This window comes from Malus sylvestris, chromosome 1 (genome assembly GCF_916048215.2).
Source record: "Malus sylvestris chromosome 1, drMalSylv7.2, whole genome shotgun sequence".
NCBI lineage: Eukaryota > Viridiplantae > Streptophyta > Magnoliopsida > Rosales > Rosaceae > Malus > Malus sylvestris.
Genome location: NC_062260.1, coordinates 6278955 through 6297352, shown reverse-complemented (window position 1 = coordinate 6297352; position 18398 = coordinate 6278955). Strand labels below are relative to the sequence as shown.

The window sequence follows — 18398 nt, the reverse complement described above, 5'->3', positions numbered from 1 at the left end:
TTTTTTTATTTATTTTTCTTTTAACTTTATAGTTTTCTGGAAAATTGGGAGGATTTGGGTCTCCTCCACCTGCTTCGAGTTTGCATTTTCTGGGTTTTTCTTCTAGGTTCACAAAGAGAAGATCCATACTTGAAAATACCAAATTCTTGAACCAATTCCAACCAAAACCTTTTTGGATCAAAACCTAGAAGATTTGTACCTTTAGAATTTGAAAAATATAACCCCAAATTGTTGAACCCACTCTCCAAATTGCCCGAATAATCAAGGAGGAGTACCTAAATTCGCAAAGGTTCTACAAACGGCTTGGATTCTTCTCACTTCAACTTTTGTGAATCTTTGGCTGTGCGAGGAAGAGAACGAAAAACAAAACAAAAAAGGAAAAACAAGAATGCGGGAGGAAGAAAAAAACATAAAAAGCATTGGTTTAGGTTTAGATTTATCTTTTAATTTTTAATTTTTTTAATTTCCACGTGGGCCTTTAATGACACGTGACGCCTAATCATTGTTCATATGAGAGCCACGTCATCAGTTAATGGTTGATTTAACAACCAACATAACAGATGTAAGAAACTGTTCCAAAATTAAGATTTAATGTATGATTCTGGAATAAAAAAAAATTTATGTACTAAATGTTGAAAACTACAGAACTTGAGGGTAGTAAACTGAGATTAATCCTAAATATATGTGACAATGTGGAAAACATTATACTAAATTAGTATTATGTTTTCCATTTTTTGGGGTCAACTTATTTTCATTTTCATTATTTATTTTTTAAAAATATATTTTCTTTAATAGGTCAGGTCATATTATCTGATAATATTAACGGGTCGATTTCAAATCGGATCATAATACTTGTTTACATTAACTGATGTTACACGACACGATCCATTAAGATATTGGGTACATCACAAAGACGACATGAACAAAAAACACAGAACAAATGCCAGGTCTAGCTACTGCTACTTTTTTTCTCTTACCTCTCTAAGGGGGAAAATTTTTTACTAGACGACACTATGAATCGATCATTAGTTAGGTATTGAATTTAACACAAATATAATACTTAATTTTTATCAAATGAAGATGAAATATCACTTAAATCGTAATACTAATTAATCTCTCTTAAACATTCGAGCATGAATGAATTGAATTTATGCCCTATATTACGGAAAGATGAAAAAGTTCAAACAAATTTGCACTAAGTTATGGAAAATCACCCCTTTAATCTCGTACTAAGCAATATTGCCAACTACAGGATTTGGTTCCGCGTTTTCAAATGCTACGGGGCATTTTTTTTTAGGAAAACTAATGAAAATGACTTGAAAACTTTGAGTTTTAATGATAAGGGCAAAATAAAGGGTAAAGTGAATAGTACCAGGATTGACTTTTTAGTATAAAAATGTTGTTTTTCTTTAAAGTGAACAGTACCGGATGCTTTTCATTAAAGTTCCCTTTTTTGTTTTTAAGATAAGTGTCACTAAAACAATAACTAGTCCATACTAGTTTCTATCATTAACTATAAACTGATTCTCTAGAGGGCACAGTTTCAGAATACTGTTATGCAAAGGCACTTCAGACTTGTAATTTTTATTGCCTGCAAATGGAAGGAAAAAGGAAAAACATAAAACCACAAGATAACATAAGCAATAAAAATGTTTTAACACAAGATAGCATTCAGTCATTCCCCCAAAGAAAGAAATGCGAGAAAGTCACCGCGTACTATCCTTACGGCTTGAAAACATCAATCCTATACATGTTAGTTACTTTGAGATTATCCTAATCTTGATTTCTTACACTGAAAAAGGAAAGGCAGTACCATTTCACATATTCTCGTACAAAAATTTACAAATATAACTGAACAGGAAGAAATGGCTACGGGACCATCAACCGTTTTCTCAATATCATGTTATTTTGCTAAACAGTAAACAAGCCCTCTTCATCTATAATAGGCCGAGCGCTTTCAGCTGCTGAATATGCTCAGGTGGGAGAGGAGGGGCAGACCAATCAGATCCTGTCATCTCACCATCAACATCCTCGACAACATATTCCTACACGAGTAAACAAACTTTTTCCAATAAAGATCCAGTAGACAATATCCAGTATCATTACTGCATACAGAAATGATAAATTGTTTATTTAGTTTATAGTAAAGAAAAATCTGTTTAAGCCATTACGGATTTAAGTGGACCCACTAATTCACCATCAAAACAACTCATAGATCAAGCTAAGCAGATGACATAAAAGCTTCCAGAGCTAAACATGCCTTGCTCCATAAATGGGCCAAGAGGACATGATCGACATCTCATAATCTAATGGAACTTGGAAGCGCATCTTAAAATTTATAAGCAAAATAAGTGCTTGACTAAACAATAAAACTTTTGACAGGTCTATAATAATAAAATTATGTCCTAAACCATAGTGCTTTAGCAACATTTGATTTAAACTGAGGTTTAATTGCAACATGTGCGGGTAGATGCAAAGTTAGATCATGTTTAGCTAAGAGATTATAGTTTTAACTACACTACTTCTCATTGATGACATGGGTTACCATGCGATAATGTTTAGCCTGCTACAGATGTCCCTCTACCGAACTCACTACAATTTGGCGGCCTTAGTAGTTAAGAAAAACAATTCAAGAAAAATTCAAGAACGACGTTCAGTCATTGATCTTTACTTCTTGGTTTAGTGCACGATGAAATGCTAATCTGTAATCAGTGTCTACACCGTATATGAACATGACCTGAAAAACCAAATATAAAAGTAAGGTCCCTAACTCACTTTTGTCAGCATCCTTTTTGCAAGTATATGATAATGCCGCTGCCAAATCCGTTGTCCAACCATTGTAGCTACCAGGACACTGTAGAATATCCCAATCACGGTAAAAAGTCCCAGTACAATCAGAGCCATTATAAATAATATTGGTAGCCCTGCTTCACCAGCGCCTCCCAAGCAACCACATTCACCTGCCATACTTGCACAGCTTCCCCAGCATGTAGTACAGTCAGTCCACATACAAAGTGTTCCAGGTAAATGACAGTCTGCGCACACACTGCAATGATCGTTCAAAATTAAGCTTCCTCATCCAAAAATTGATTTCAATGAATAAACACTAGATTGTCATGTGAACTAATGCATCATAAGGACAACATATCATATTACGCAGATAAAAGGAGTGGACAGATGTAACACAATAAGACCTCATTTGTTAAGAGAGGATTGGCTTGGATAGGACTATTTACTATATTGAAGGCATTTTAAAGGAAGAAATGGATGACAATTTTCATATTTTGTCCAAGTTGAAAGTTACTCATGAAGGAAAGATATCCCTACTAATCTCCACCAAGATGGTAGAATTAAAAGGACAACTTTTCTTCACGAGTAATCTTCATCTTGGACAACATAAGGAAGTTTTCATCCTTTTTTCCATTCAAAATGCCTTTACAAAATGCCTTTGATATAGTAAAGGCATTTTGATTAGTCCTACCTAAGCCAATCCTCTCTAACAAACGAGGTCTAAGTGTCTGGGTTGTGATATATTAGAGTATCCAACTATTCATGCAGTAAACCAAAAGGAGCAAACAAAAGAAAATTGAGTTGATGCCATCAGGTATTGAGTCAAATTTTCAAACATTGTTGGAATTGTAGAAAATGCATATAGATGATAGATAATTACAAGTACAAAGTTTGGTAATATGAATGAAACCTATCTGCAGTAAATAGAAAGTCAACAAAAAGTCGTGGTACAAGATATTAGGTAAAAAAAATTATAAATAAATAAATAAATAAAAAACATATCAGTAAAGTGTAATATATGCAAGGTAAATACATTTCCTCATTTGCCAATGAAGCAATTAAAATGAAAAGGGACAAAGGAATAGCAATTCGACAATCCAGTATATGCATGCATGGAATCAAATGTCAAAATTTTCAAATCTTTATACTATTATTAAGAGAATCCTCCATATCAACCAATGAGGGTGAAAAAAAAAATGCCCTTAAATTATTTTAATTTGAATAAAATAAATTTAACATGTTCAAGGGAGAAGGATGATTGTCACGAACAATACAGAGCACACCTGTAAAATCTAAGAGTTGCTGTGGTTTTAACTTTTAACTTGGTTTCATTATCCATGCATCGATATCTTACAAACACAAATTCTTCAGGGTAAATACAAAAGGGAATTGTTATTGACACTCTAAAAATCCAATTGTGTACTCCAAACTTACCATATTAGAAAGGAAAATACTGTTATGAGGAGTTCACAATTAGATTTTTGGAGTGATAATAATAATTCCCATACAAAATCTTAATACATTTAAGAGGTGTAATATGACCACGTAAACAGCCTGTAGAATTAAATCACGTGTGCCAACTGGGTTAAAGATTTCCAAGTGTAGACTTATACCCAGGCTGACAGCAACAAAGGCATAATTCACGACATGGCTGAGCCAAATCATTGCGCACTCTACGGTCATAACAAGTAATGAAGCAGCCAGACAACCCAAGCAAAGCGAAAAACAACAAAGCTCCTGTAGTCAACAATAAGTATGTAAAATTACCAAAACCAAAAAAGAGAAGATTAACCCAGAGAACAAAGAAGCAATCATGTATTATGCTAAATCTACATTTCAATAGTTGAATCAGATGATTACTAATTCCCAAGCTAAAGAACTGAAAAGTTATAAAAAAAAAAAAGAGTTGCAGCAAAGATTTCATCGTGGTCAAAAGAAACATAACACTATCTTGCTATTTTTTTTCTTTTTAATTTCCAGAACCTTAAGAGAAAGATCTCCAACAGAAACCACCTAAAACATGTACTCCTTTTGGTCAAAGGTAGCAATGAGACTCCATCCAAACCAGCTTCCATAGGTCACGATTCCTATACAAACTTCCATGGGACACAATTTATAAACCCTAAACCCTCAAAAGTTTCCCCAAAAACCAGAGAACCAGAGTAAAATGTACAAATACTAAGTATAAAACAATGGTAGTGTTGTGAGAGATAACTATGTTTCATGTGAGAAAAAAGATTTATCCGAGAACACAATTTAACTATCTTGAAATTTTTGTTATTCTGTGTAATAAAGATTGAGATACCATAACAAAATGCTAATGTCATTATTTAACAGCAGTGTTCAGCCGATTATTTATCAAGTCTGTAACCCAGTAACACACCACTAAATCTATTACCCCTTCAGTTTGTATCTTCCTCCCGTGAAGGTCTTGGAGACCCCCTCACTTTCTGTATTTCTTTTAGCCCTTTCTTATTGGGATAAAACTTCTCTGGTTTAAACAATGCTACAGAAAATATCACTAGACTACATTTGCAGATCTTCATTATATATTTCCTGAACTTTAAACAACAAATTGATCTGTAAAATTCAGAATGGCTACAAACACAACATTAATTTGTAAACAGATTCCCCATAAGATCATGAGTTTTCAGAAACCATTTTATCAGCAAACATGAAAGTGAAGTGAAACGAATCCATGTGCTTTCATCTGGGAACAAAAGTATTCACTGTTGTCACACCTAAATGTCAATCTTTCAGTCAGCAACTGTTCAACAGATGGAAACAAAAATAAAGTTGATCACGCATTTACTAATGATAGATAAGGATAGATAAGGCCACAGTTTCTTATACAATTGTAAGTGCTAGTGCCTAATCAAGTACATGTCCATGACAAATAAGGATAGAGTATACAAAACTGAAGAAAAAAAAAGAAGTGATATTCTCATTCCAGTCCATATGTCTACTCAATCACTTGTTTACTAATGATTTTACCATGTAATTTCAATTCATCTGCATAAAGACGTGACAATAAATGATGATGTTTCTGAATTGCAACATCAGTGTATCAGTGCAATTAATTCAAATATAAAGTAATCTTAGAAGATCTTCGTCTTCTTTTTTCTGAACAATCTGATGAACATATTCATCTAAAAAATCTTGATCACCAAGACACAGAAATAAGTCGGTTAACAAACAGAGAGAATTCAGGCCAAGGTGCCATAATAATTTTGTATGACCCAAAATCAGAATCGCATACACTATAACAACATGTATCACTAATTATTTCTCTAGCATAAACATTTACATTATAACTTGAGACTTTACCGCATATATAGTAGAAACTAAGCTTGCTGTCAAAACCCCATGCAAGACGAAGCCAGAATTGCTGGAAACCATCTATTGAATAAGCCAAATAGGCCAATGAAGTAATCACCTGTACAATGAAAAAAAATAATCAATGTTTAGATATGCAAATCATATGCAAACTATCAAAGCAAAAGAAAGCAACTAAAAGAAAAAACCAATGACCTACAAGCTGAACGGCCAGAAATATAAATATAATGTCCCTCGTCACAAAGAATCGGAATTTCAAGGTTCGCCATTTTCTGTCAGCAACAACATGAACTCTCAAGTGATAAGGAGCCTTGCAGGTTGTACAATGAGCAAATGCAAACCCTTCCTGAAAAAGTTAGATATGATAATCAGATATCATTTGGAGAAACCTAACAAAAAGCCCAACACCAACATGTGGACAGACGTTGCTAATTCGTCTTAGATAAATCATACGCATTATGCAAAGACCAATTAAAGCCCATTTCCAAGGTCCTCAAATGTGGTCTTACTGCAACAGTCTAAAACTGACTGAAGTAGTCATCAAGGAAAACGAAATTAATTGTCTACTCATGCAAAGCACACTGCGATCAATATCTTCTTAACAAACAGCTGGCAAGTGGCAACAAATCATGACACAGCAAGCCTAACAAGATCTCGAATCCATTTCAGCATGACAGACAGCCAGAGACATTAGGGTTGACGGGAACTTCACTTCAATAGAATTCGTTTCATACCTGACTACAACAAGCACATTTTGATGCCCATACACGATACAACAATCTAGATTCTAATTTATGACCTTTGCTTGTCATTGGATTTGCATTCTGTTATTTTTTAAACATCTGAAAGTAAATCATAAAACAGAACTCATACAGTTTGATAAGAATGATCGACAACAAGTAATTAATTACGATAGAGTAAACCGATGGGAATCATGGGATCACTATGCTTGCATTTGCATGGAAAACCACAACATGGTGTTATATGCACTGATTTGAAAAGAGAAAACCAAAAGCAAAAAAATAGAGATGGCAACAAAACCTTTACAGCTCTCCAATGATCCAAACACTCCCGGTGGACATACTTGGAAGTCCCCTTGCACTTGCACGGAGCAATGAAGTCCCTGCCTGAGGGGAAAAAAATCCCACTATAAGCTTCTAATACCAAACTCTAAGCATTTAAAAGGAACCCACAAAAAGAATCATACTTTTACACAAAAATTCGAAATACAGTTGAACTTATTAAAAAAAAAAAATTAGAATTGTGCAACATTTCCAATTGCAAGACACGCTGATTAGGCTGGTTGACTTGAAAACCAAAAATTAGAACTTGGCAAAAACCAATCCTATAGAAAATCAAATCAATTGGGTGCGAATAAGTGAAGTGGAAGAGAAATACCATCACTTTCAAGGCAAATACGGCACTGGATTTGTTCGCCAGGGCCAGCCTCGAGGTCGATCTCGCTAGGCTCGGTGATCTGCTTCGGAGGGATGAGAGGCGAAGCGTCTGAGTGATCGGCCATCGAATTAATTTAGAGAAATGGGTCTCTTTAGTTTCGAAAATGTGAGTATTGCATTGAGCCAGGCCCTAATTGATTTCCCCAATTTCTCCTTCTGCCGCTTCTCGCTCTACATCTGTTGATTATTGAATGGTCTTATTGAGACAAGAGATTTTTCAATATTATCGCAATAGCTGGGTCTATGTTAGGGAAGTTATTTATTCTAGTGTAGTTTTATCGGTATAATGACACGTGTATGTATTCGTGTTTTAGTCCACTCAACAAAATTTTGTTACGACAGTTGGATGAGACAAAAGAGCATAAGCAAAATTTGACTCTCGTTTGGATGCAATTCCTATTTGCTTCTTTTTCATTTTTTTAGGTTCCATCTCCGTGCTACGTTAGATTATTATTAGGGTGCTTCAATCCGGGATAATGCACTGAAATTGTTGAGAAATGGGGAGAAAATTTTGATTCTTTCTTTTACTACCATGCTCACCTACCCAAACACAATTCTTTATTTACAATAATGCTCACCCACAGACCTAAAAATGAGGTCATGTTAGGACCATTTTAATTTAGACACTTAGATTAATCTAAATATAGATAGAGTTATAAGCTTAAATCTTTGAGAGTAAATTTTACAAAACTACTTTAGCTATATGTCGAATTACAATCTCATACCTCATATTTAAAACATTGCAATGTCATACCTCAATATATGAATTCGTTGCAATGTCAGACCTCCGTTAAAACTTTTATCAATTTAGCTGTTAAATGATAACGTGGCAAAAGTGAAATCCACTCCTTCGCCAACTCGGCTAAAAATTTATTTAATTATTAATTTTTTATTTAACAATTAAAATTAATTCGAAAAACTCTCTCCTTCCTTCCCAAAACGCCAGTCCCCCTCCTCCTCTCACCTCGCTTCTCTCTCTCCTTTCTCCCCAGAACACTAGTGTCGTTTCAGGGTACCAATTTCCCGAATCGAATCGTTAATTTCAACCAACGATACACCATGGCTAGCAGTGTTGGAGTCCCAGAGAGTGGCTCTGGAGTCGTTGACGAGGCGAAGGGTGCCAGATTGGAGGAATTGGAGAGTTCCACCGGAGTAGTAGACGGCGGCGATGTAACAAGGGGTGAAGTGAGTCAGTCTTTCTCTTTCTTTCTCTCCCTCTTCTATGCCTATTCTGAAAGATTTCAGACCCCTGCGTTTTCTGTTTCAATTTCACAGATTTTAAGTTTTCTCTTCGATTTCTCCACTAAAAGTTTTCTCTTCGATTTCTCCAGATTTTAAGCACTTTAGTTTTCTCTTGGATTTTTCCAGATTTTAAGCACTTGGGTATTCTCCATTATAAGTTTTCTCTTCGATTTCACAGATTTTAATGGCGAATTGGTCGATTTGTTCATGCTTTTTTATCTCGACTTTTTAGTTGTTTTACTAGAAAATGAATTGGAAAAGTTGTGAAAAATGGGAGGATGTGTTTCAATTGGATCTTGATTTTCTGTTTCAATTATGATTCTGCAGCATTCAAATTTGTTATAGTTTACTGAAATAAGTGTAAATTCGTGAAAAATGAGAGGTTGCGTTTGTTGTTGGTTTTGTTGGATCTGTTATATTGGGCAATTTGCGTGTGATTTGAAGAGGTAGGAGAGGATGAAGCCGAGGCAGACGGTGTTGATTGGGAGTACCAGGTGGTGATTAGGTTGGCTGTGAAGAGAAAGGAGCCTAGTGAGATTGTGGTGGCAGCGGAAACGATGGCGGAGAGGAGAGAGACAACCAAGAAGGGGGATGGATGGTATCAGTTCATCGGTGGGTGGGCAGAGGAGAAAGTTGGCTGTGTTTAAGGAGGACGAGGAAGAAGGGGGACGGAGGAGGGAGTGAGGTGAGGATGAAGGGAAACGAATAGGACTTCTGGGGAGAAAGGAGGGAGAGTATTAAATAAAAAATAAAAAATTTATTATTAATTAAATAAATTTTTAGTCCAGTTGGTGAAGGAGTGAGCCCCATTTCTGTCATGTCATCATTTAACAACCAAATTAACAGAAAATTTAACAAATGTATGATATTGCAACGAAATCATAATTTGAGGTATGACATTACAATGTTTTAAATATGAGGTATAAGATTGTGGTTCGACTCATAATTGAGGTAGTTTTGTATAATTTATCTAATCTTTTATTCATAAAATTTTGAGAAACTAACCAAAAAACCTCAAATACTTCCATTTAACCATCAAGACATAGAATTTTTATAAATCCTAAAATACACATAATACCATACTAAAGCATTCCCTACATTCCCTGTACTACTGGAAATGGTCCAAGAAAATAAAGCAAAATGCAGAACATGCAGCAAGTTTGCGTGACCATTATCAAAACAAAAGCAAAAAGAAGACAACTAATTCAGTCCACATTTTAGAAACAGTGCTGATAATTTCAATTGATTTGGAAACAGTGAAAGCAAAGTGACAAATCATAGAGAAAAAGTTGACAAACACCCAAAAAGACGTCCACACCATTCATTTTGCAAAGATTTTTTTTGTAAGGTAGTATTCTCATTCATGTATATAAGAAAGGTTTTCCTTCATCGTAACGACCCACGACTAATACATGTACAAACGAAGCCTTTAGAGCTCTTAGCCTTCTTGCTCCCTTTGCTTACTTCCTTGTAAACACACTTATCTTTGTGAATATTTTTATATATCAATGAAAGTTCAAGTGTACATATTCAAAGAAGTATCCAGTCTTAAGTAAGTTTTCTTTCTTTTTTTAGTGTGTTTGTTTAAAAGACTTCCAATTTAAAACAAGAAAACACTATTATAGTTATATTATTAATTTGCTAAAATGACGATCTCGTTGTAGGCCTATTTAATTGAACAATCTAGGGTTTAGAGAGAGAGGGGAGGTTCGACAATATTGAGAAAGAAGAGAGATTGATTTAATTGTGAGGTGTATTTGATTCACCCCATTGTGTCTTTATTTATAGTAGTAAGAAGGGTAAAACCTTTCCCTTTAGGATTACAATATTTAATAGGTAATCTAATCCTAATAGGAATATAAGATACTTTCCCAGATTCCCTAGGATTTACACAATTACATTCATATTCTAAATATGACTACAACACTCCCCCTTGAGTATGTAAATACTCAACAAACCATCGCATCAGATCTTCAGCAGATAAGGTAGAATAGTTGATGAAGTCATCGGCACAACGGGTGATCACGGGTCTCAAATTCAAGTGAAGTATGCATTTATAGTAAAACTCACAAAACCTCGCTATGGTAAAACCGAAGGCATGGGGAAAACCCATAGACTAAGGAGAAAAGTGAGAAGTATGCATAATGTCTAAAACGAACGTCAAACTGGACGAAGGCAGTAAACTCAACGGAGTATGATCATCCCAGGATGGATGCCTTATTAAAACCTCGTTAGGTAGCAAAAATCCAGTGGGAAAAAATGCTCATAATCGTAGGAAAAATAGTACATTAAGATCATGTAAGTATGCTTCTAGATACTCCCGTTGAGTTAGACATAACTTTTAAATAAGAGAACTACAAGCGATTCAACTCAGATAATTTACGCATACCGATTCCTTGGACGAGCTTCTGAAATGTAGACTTGGGCAATGACTTGGTAAAGAGATCGGCCAGGTTATCTTGGGAACGGATTTGCTTGACTTCAATGTTCTGATGTTACTGCTGCTGGTATGAGTAAAAGAAGGCGCTATATGCTTGGTGTTGTCTCCTTTGATGTATCCCTGCTTCAGCTGCTCAATACATGATGCATTGTCTTTAAAGATCGTCGTAAGAAGATCAACGATTCATGTAAGACCACTAGTGCTTCAAATATGTTCCATAACCTCTCTCAGCCAAAAGCACTCACGCAATGCTTCATGTAGGGCGAGAATCTCAACATGGTTACACAAAGTTGTAATTAGCGTTTGCTTGGTAGACCTCCAAGATATAGCGGTATCTCCAACGATACCCGTTTGAGAATGTGCTCTATGTGGATCAGACAGATATCCAACATGTGCGTAACCAACAAGGCGAGAATCAATCCGAGGGCTATAGGGGGCGGCATCACTTGGAGATTCGCGGGTATAGAACAAACCCAAATTCGTAGTACCTTTGAGGTAGCGGAATATGTCTTTAACACCATTTCAGTGTCTGCGTGTAGGGCGCATTGCTGTATCTAGCCAATAGATTCACGGCGAAGGAGATGTCGGGTCTAGTGCACTGAGCCAAGTATAATAAAGCCTCAATTGCACTTAGGTAAGGAACTTCAGGTTCCAAAATCTCTTCCTCATCCTCATTTGAACAGAAGGGATCTCGTTTAGCATCTAGAGTTTGAACGACCATAGGTGTACCGAAGGCTTCGCTTTATCCTCATTAAAACGTCGCAACACCTTTTGGGTGTAGTTCGATTGATGTACTAGGATTTCATCCGAACAATACTCGATCTGCAGGCCGAGCCAGTATCGAGTTTTCCTAAGATCCTTCATCTCAAATTCTGATTTCAAGTGTGTAGCAATTTCCTCAAGCTTTGCGGAAGTCCCAATGAGGTTCATGTTATCGACATAAACGGAAATGATTCCAAATCCGGAATGTGACTTCTTTATGAACACGCATGGGCATAGTTTGTTGTTCACATAACCTTGACTTGTCAAATATTCACTTAGATGGTTATACCACATCCACCCAGATTGTTTTAATTCGTAGAGTGACCTCCTCAACCTAATTAAGAGAGTGTTACGTGGTTTAGAACTATTTCAACCGGTTAATGGAAGTCCTTTTGGAACTTTCATATATATTTCCGTATCTAGATCCCCATAGAGATACGCGGTTACCACGTCCATAAGCTGCATATTCAGTTTTTCAGAAACTACCAAACCGATTAGGTAGCGGAATGTTATAACGTTCATTACGGGGGAATACGTCTCCTCGTAATCAATCCCTAGGTGCTGAGAGAAGCCTTGTGCTATGAGGCGTGCTTTGTATCGCATTATTTCATTCTTCTCATTACGCTTCCTCACGAAAACCCACTTGTAGCCAACGGGCTTCACGCGTGGTGGTGTAGGAACGATAGGTCTAAATACCTTATGTTTTGCAAGCGAATCGAGTTCGACCTGGATTGCTTGTTTCCAGTTTGACCAATCGGTTCTACATCGGCATTCATTAATGGAACGTGGTTCAATGTCATCACTAAGCATGATGTTATTAGCTACTGAGTACGCAAATGCATCATGGACAATCATCTCATTCCTATTCCAAACCTCATCCAATACTGTGTAGTGGACCGAAATCTCGGGATTCTCGAGAGGCTAGCATGTTTCATCTGAAGCATCACCGTAATCTAGAATAACCTTATGCGTTGGAACGGATGAATGAGCGATGGCCGGATTCAAACTAGTGTCACTAGTTTGTGCCATTTTCCTCTTTCGGGGTTGTGAATCCTTTGAACCAAGGGGTCTGCCATGCTTCAAGGTTGGAGCAGATGATTGGCTAGCCACCAATGTACCTTGCCGCGTGGAAGGTACGGCCTCCCCATCTTCGAGGACGGTCCAGCCTTCCCAGGTGGGTTGTTGACGTACACGGGGTACATCTATCGTTGCAGGTGTGTTTGCAGCGGGTATGTGTGATCTTGTCACCTTCGCTAGATCATTAAAAGCATCTGGCATGCTTTAAAGATCTATAATTTGATGCACCTCAGTTTTAGACTGGGCAGTGCGAGGACCTAAATAAGACATAGTGGGAGCATACCACGACAATTCGCAGCATTCTACGAGAACGTTAGCATGCTTATCTCCCCCTAACGACAGGAAGACTGTCTCATCAAAGTGACAATCCAAAAACATGCGGTAAAGAGATCTCATGTCAAGGGTTCTAAGTAGCGATCAATTGATGGCGAATCATAACCAATATAGATTCCCATTTTTCTCTAATGACCCATTTTGGTACGTAGCAGCGGCGTTATTGGCATATAAATGGTGCACCCAAACACCCGTAAATGCGAGACATCAGGCTCGTATCCAGTGACCAACTGTAACGGTGAATGTGGTTGGGTAGCGGTGGGCCTCAGGCGGACCAACATAGCTGCGTGCAATATTGCATAGCCCCAGGCAGATACCGGCAGTTTGGTTCTCATAACCAAAGTCTGAGCTATCAATTGAAGGCGCTTTATCAAAGCTTCTGCCAGGCCGTTTTGAGTGTGAACATGGGGCACATGAACATTATTTCTACTAACATGCAATAATCGTCAAAAGTCTGTGACGTAAACTTTCCAGCATTATCCAGTCAAATCGACTTGATCGGATAATAAGGGTGGTGAGCCTTTAGCTTAATGATTTGAGCTAAGAGTTTAGCAAGCGCAGCGTTGTGTGTGGACAACAAGCAAATATGTGACCATCTTGTCGATGCATCAACCAACACCATAAAATATTTAAATGGTCCGCAGGTTGGTTGGATTGGTCCACAAATGTCCCCTTGAATCCTCTGAAGAAATTTAGGGGGTTGTGAATAATCTTTGTATATGAGGGTGGAGTATTCAACTTCCCTAAAGAACACGCTTTGCATGGTGGGAGTCCAACATAGGGATGTAACTTATGCCCGTGTGAAAATTTGAGGATACGGCGCATCATGTCACATCCAGGATGTCCCAAACGATCATGCCAAGCAACAAAGTGTCCGGAAACTCAAGCATAGGGCCGGCCACACTATGGGCTTCTATGCCGCAAATGGTTGTGATGTACAACCCATTCGACAAACGTTCCAACTTCTCATAATATGCTTCTGGCCATATTTATACGAAGTGATACAAAGAAATTCAAAACCATGATCTTTAGTGGTTTCAAGATGATATTTATTATCTCGAATATCTCTAAAACTCAACAACGTTCTTCCGGAACGTGGAGAATGGAGTGCCTCCTTAATGGTCAGAATTGTACCATTAGACAACATGATACGTGCGTTTCCGTATCCTTCAATCAGGTTGGATGGGCCTGAGAGAATTGTCAAATGAGCTTTCTTGGGTATTAAGTTAGTAAAATAATGTCGTTCACGCAAGATGGTATGCGTGGTTGCACTATTTGCCAGACAACTAACTTCCCCACTAGACATACCTATAAATAAATTTATTGAATTGGTCACATGTATAAATATAAGTCCATTCATTCGTTTAAGCAATTTGAGAAAATAATCTTCATTCATTTAAGCAATTCGAGAAAAAATCTTCATTCAAATAACAATCCATAATTCAAAACAAACCAAAACCAAACAAATTATTCCAAATACATAGAAAAATTGTTCAAAATTAAACCATAAACCTAGCAAAATAGGGGGGGTAAGGCCGGCCACTCCTAGTGGGTTCGGCCACTAGGGGTAAACACCCTAAAAACATGTCTAATTTATTCATCCATAGGTGATGATGCCTCCTGGAAATCTGATATGTCCATTGATGTAGTTGCATCTTCCGAATGATCCACATATGCAAAGTTAGACTTAAGACGAGAATGATATTTGGCAAAAGCCTCAAGGGAAGCTCGGCATACTCATGACCAATGATCCCTTGATCCATAGCGATAGCAAATGTCCAGTTCAGTAGAAGCAGCCTGAACGGGAGCTTTACCGTTGTGCTTGAAGTTTGGGACCTTAGGAGCAAGTGATGGACGTTGCTGGGTCACATTTCTTCCCTTAGGTGCGGCACTGTATTGACCTTGGGCCCGTGGTTGGGCTTGCCACCCATTGCCACAGCCACGACGATTCCTTCATCATTTATGGCTGCTAGAATAGGTCGCATGCATCTTCAGGCGCGGCATTCGAGCCAGTGGGTCGAGCTTGATGATTCTTCATCAAAAGTTGGTTCTGTTTTTCAGCGAGAAGTAAAACGGAGATCAAATTTGAAAACTTGGTGAATTTCTATGCCCTATATTGTTGCTGCAGGACAAAATTGGTGGCATGGAAGGTCGAATAGGTTTTCTCCAAGATATCTGATTTGGTTAGTTCCACTTTGCAGAATTTCAACAAAGAACGGATTGTACAAACTTCAGAGTTGTATTCATTCACGGACTTAAAGTCCTGGAAGCGAAGATGCTGCCAGTCGTGTCTTCCTCCAGGCAAGTATATGTCTTTCTGGTGATCGAAACGGTCGGCCAAAGTAAGCCAGAAGGTGCGTGGATCCTCCTCAACGAGATACTCAGTCTGCAGTGCATCATGAATGTGTCTTCGGATGAAGATCATTGCAGTAGCCTTCTGAGCTTTGTCAACAGGTTTGTCGGCGATAGGTGCCTCGATGGTGGCTCTAATACCTTTTGCAGTGAGATAAAGTTTCACGTCTTGAACCCATTTCAGATAGTTTATTCTGGAGACTTCTAGAGCAGAGAAATCGAGCTTGTTCAAGTTTAACATGCCCCTAAAATGGAGGGAGAAAACATGATTAGTCATATGGTAAGCTATAGACATATATCGTAGAACATACAGGTTCTATAAACATGTAGTGGTTTAATTTATGCATGAAAACTATGAGTTTCATGTGGTATGTTTTGAATGAAAACTTGGGATTTAAAAGGCACTAAATTTGAAACTACAGGTTCAATTTAGTTTTATGAACAATTAGTTCATAATGAAAGGTTCCTGCAAGAAACACAGAATGCAATATACTAAGTGTAGTGGATTTGAGGTTCTTCGGGAACTCAAGTGTGAGAGCTTCGTTACTACGAAAGTATGCGACGGTTCAAAGTATAAAAATAAATTATTGAATTGACAATGTCCAAAAGTGATCTTCAGGTCAATAATTTTGGATTCATTATCAAATTAATAGACTGCAAGTCACTTTTAATTAATTCAACAAATAGGGCCATACAAGATCGATTGTAGAAGCTAAATAATATTAACATAATATTATTGGATCGAAAATATAGCCCCAAAAATATTTGAGCTTTGTGCCGTGGGTTAGAGGGCACGGATTGGGTGCCTTAAGCATAAGGCAACGCCCAAAGGTCTTTGGATGGTGGTTGCAGGCTACGGGGTGAAAAAAAAAGAATTCCCCAGCCGCAGCTGGGTTGTATTTTGGACCAAATGGATGGACGGTAGCATGCTTTAGACCCATCAAATTTGGGCTTGAGAAGCGGGCTAAGGGTGCACCCAAAGCCCAGCGTAAAAAGCTGGCTTTGGTTAGGCACGGGTGGACAAAGCCCAACCATGTGGGCTGGCATGTGGGTTCGAATGGGAGCCCAGCCACATAGGGTGGCTTCCTGTGTTGCGAGCCGCAAGGAAATAAGGCCCAATCGAGTGGGCTAGCACCAAAGGTAGCAGGTCTACGGGCCTGGGTGTGTGCGGGACAAGAACCCAGCAAGAAAAGCTTGTCGTGGGTTTGGTCAAGGTCCAAGAAGGCTGCAAGCCTCCACAGAGAGGAAGCTAGGGCTGCAGACCGAAAGCTTGGAGGTCCATGTAGATGTAGTAAAGCCTAGAAGGCTGCTGCCAATGTTGTGCCGCAGAGGTGGTGCCAAATTATGTCCAATTTCCTTTTCTTTCTTTTTTTTAAAATCCCATAGGGTTTAGGAAAACCCTAAATATGCTTCTAATTTAATTTTGTATTTTGACTCACAAATTCTACATAACAATTTAATTGTGCGATGCATGAAATAAATATATATTGACAAATATATGAACATATACAATATATATATATATATATATATATATATATATATATCAAAAGGAAAATATAAATATAGAGGGATTCATGCATCATGGGGAATGTTTTCATACTTTGTGGACGCTTCAAATATCTTCTTTTATTTTAAGCGTACCTAATTAGCAGAAAACGAATAAGCCTTTGAATTTGGTGGATGATAGCCTCCTCCAACGATGTTTCAATTCCTCAGCTTCTGGCAAGAGCGTGCTGATAATGTGTTGTAGGCCTATTTGATTGAACGATCTAGGGTTTAGAGAGAGAAGGGTGGTTCGGCAATATTGAGAGAGAAGAGAGATTGATTTAAATGTGAGGTGTGTTTGATTCACCCCATTGTGCCTTTATTTATAGTAGTAGGAAGGCTAAAACCTTTCCCTTTAGGATTACAATATTTAATAGGTAATCTAATCCTAATAGGAATATAAGATACTTTCCCATATTCCCTAGGATTTACACAATCACATTCCTATTCTAAATATGACTGCAACAGATCTTACTTTGTTGAGCACTCTATTATAGTTGAATGTTTGTCATATAAATAACTAGTCATTAACCAGGGTACATCTGAGTCCTCTGTACCTCTAAGTTCAACCTTTAAGGCCTTATACCTGCATTGTGAGTGGTCGTCATGCTGAAACTAGGGATGGGTTTGAAAAACTACAAACGGAAAAAAGTTGGACCGAAAATCGAACCGAGACGACAAAAATTGAATTGAAAAAACCAAACAAAACCAAACCGAATTTGGTTAGTTTGGTTTCGGTTTTTGAGGTCCAAAAACTGAACCGAACCGATATATGTATATAATTATTTTTTATAATATTTTAATTATAAAAATCATAAAAATTCCCCGAAATTATGTTGGCATGAGGGTTCGAACCCCTACACTCCAGCTTAAAAAGCTTCTCTTAACCCAACTTCGCAACATGTTTTATTTTGTTATGATTGTACCACTAAAGTATTTATAAATATTGAAATCTATACTCTTTTGTGGAATTAGAAATCAACAAAACCCTAGCCACTAGCAATAGCAACTACACTTTATATTTTTCATTCCCCTCCTCTCTCTCTCGTCCCGTGCCTCTA

General features: G+C 37.5%; 2 protein-coding genes across 2 annotated transcripts; one reads left to right on the top strand and one right to left on the bottom strand.

Annotated features, from left to right (window-relative positions):
• Window positions 1-1615: 1615 nt before the first annotated feature.
• On the bottom strand, window positions 1616-7826 carry LOC126626572 (uncharacterized). Its single transcript, XM_050295943.1, has 7 exons — window positions 7525-7826; window positions 7168-7253; window positions 6326-6472; window positions 6118-6226; window positions 4404-4527; window positions 2776-3046; window positions 1616-2045 (listed from the first exon to the last, which is right to left on the bottom strand). The coding sequence occupies exons 1-7, from the start codon at window positions 7646-7648 to the stop codon at window positions 1938-1940; spliced, it is 969 nt and encodes a 322-aa protein (XP_050151900.1). The 5' UTR covers window positions 7649-7826; the 3' UTR covers window positions 1616-1937.
• A 698-nt stretch (window positions 7827-8524) lies between these two features.
• On the top strand, window positions 8525-9739 carry LOC126633127 (uncharacterized). The gene is made up of 2 exons (XM_050303711.1): window positions 8525-8768; window positions 9272-9739. Exons 1-2 carry the CDS (start codon window positions 8643-8645, stop codon window positions 9470-9472), a joined length of 327 nt encoding a protein of 108 aa, XP_050159668.1. The 5' UTR covers window positions 8525-8642; the 3' UTR covers window positions 9473-9739.
• The last annotated feature ends 8659 nt before the right edge of the window (window positions 9740-18398 follow it).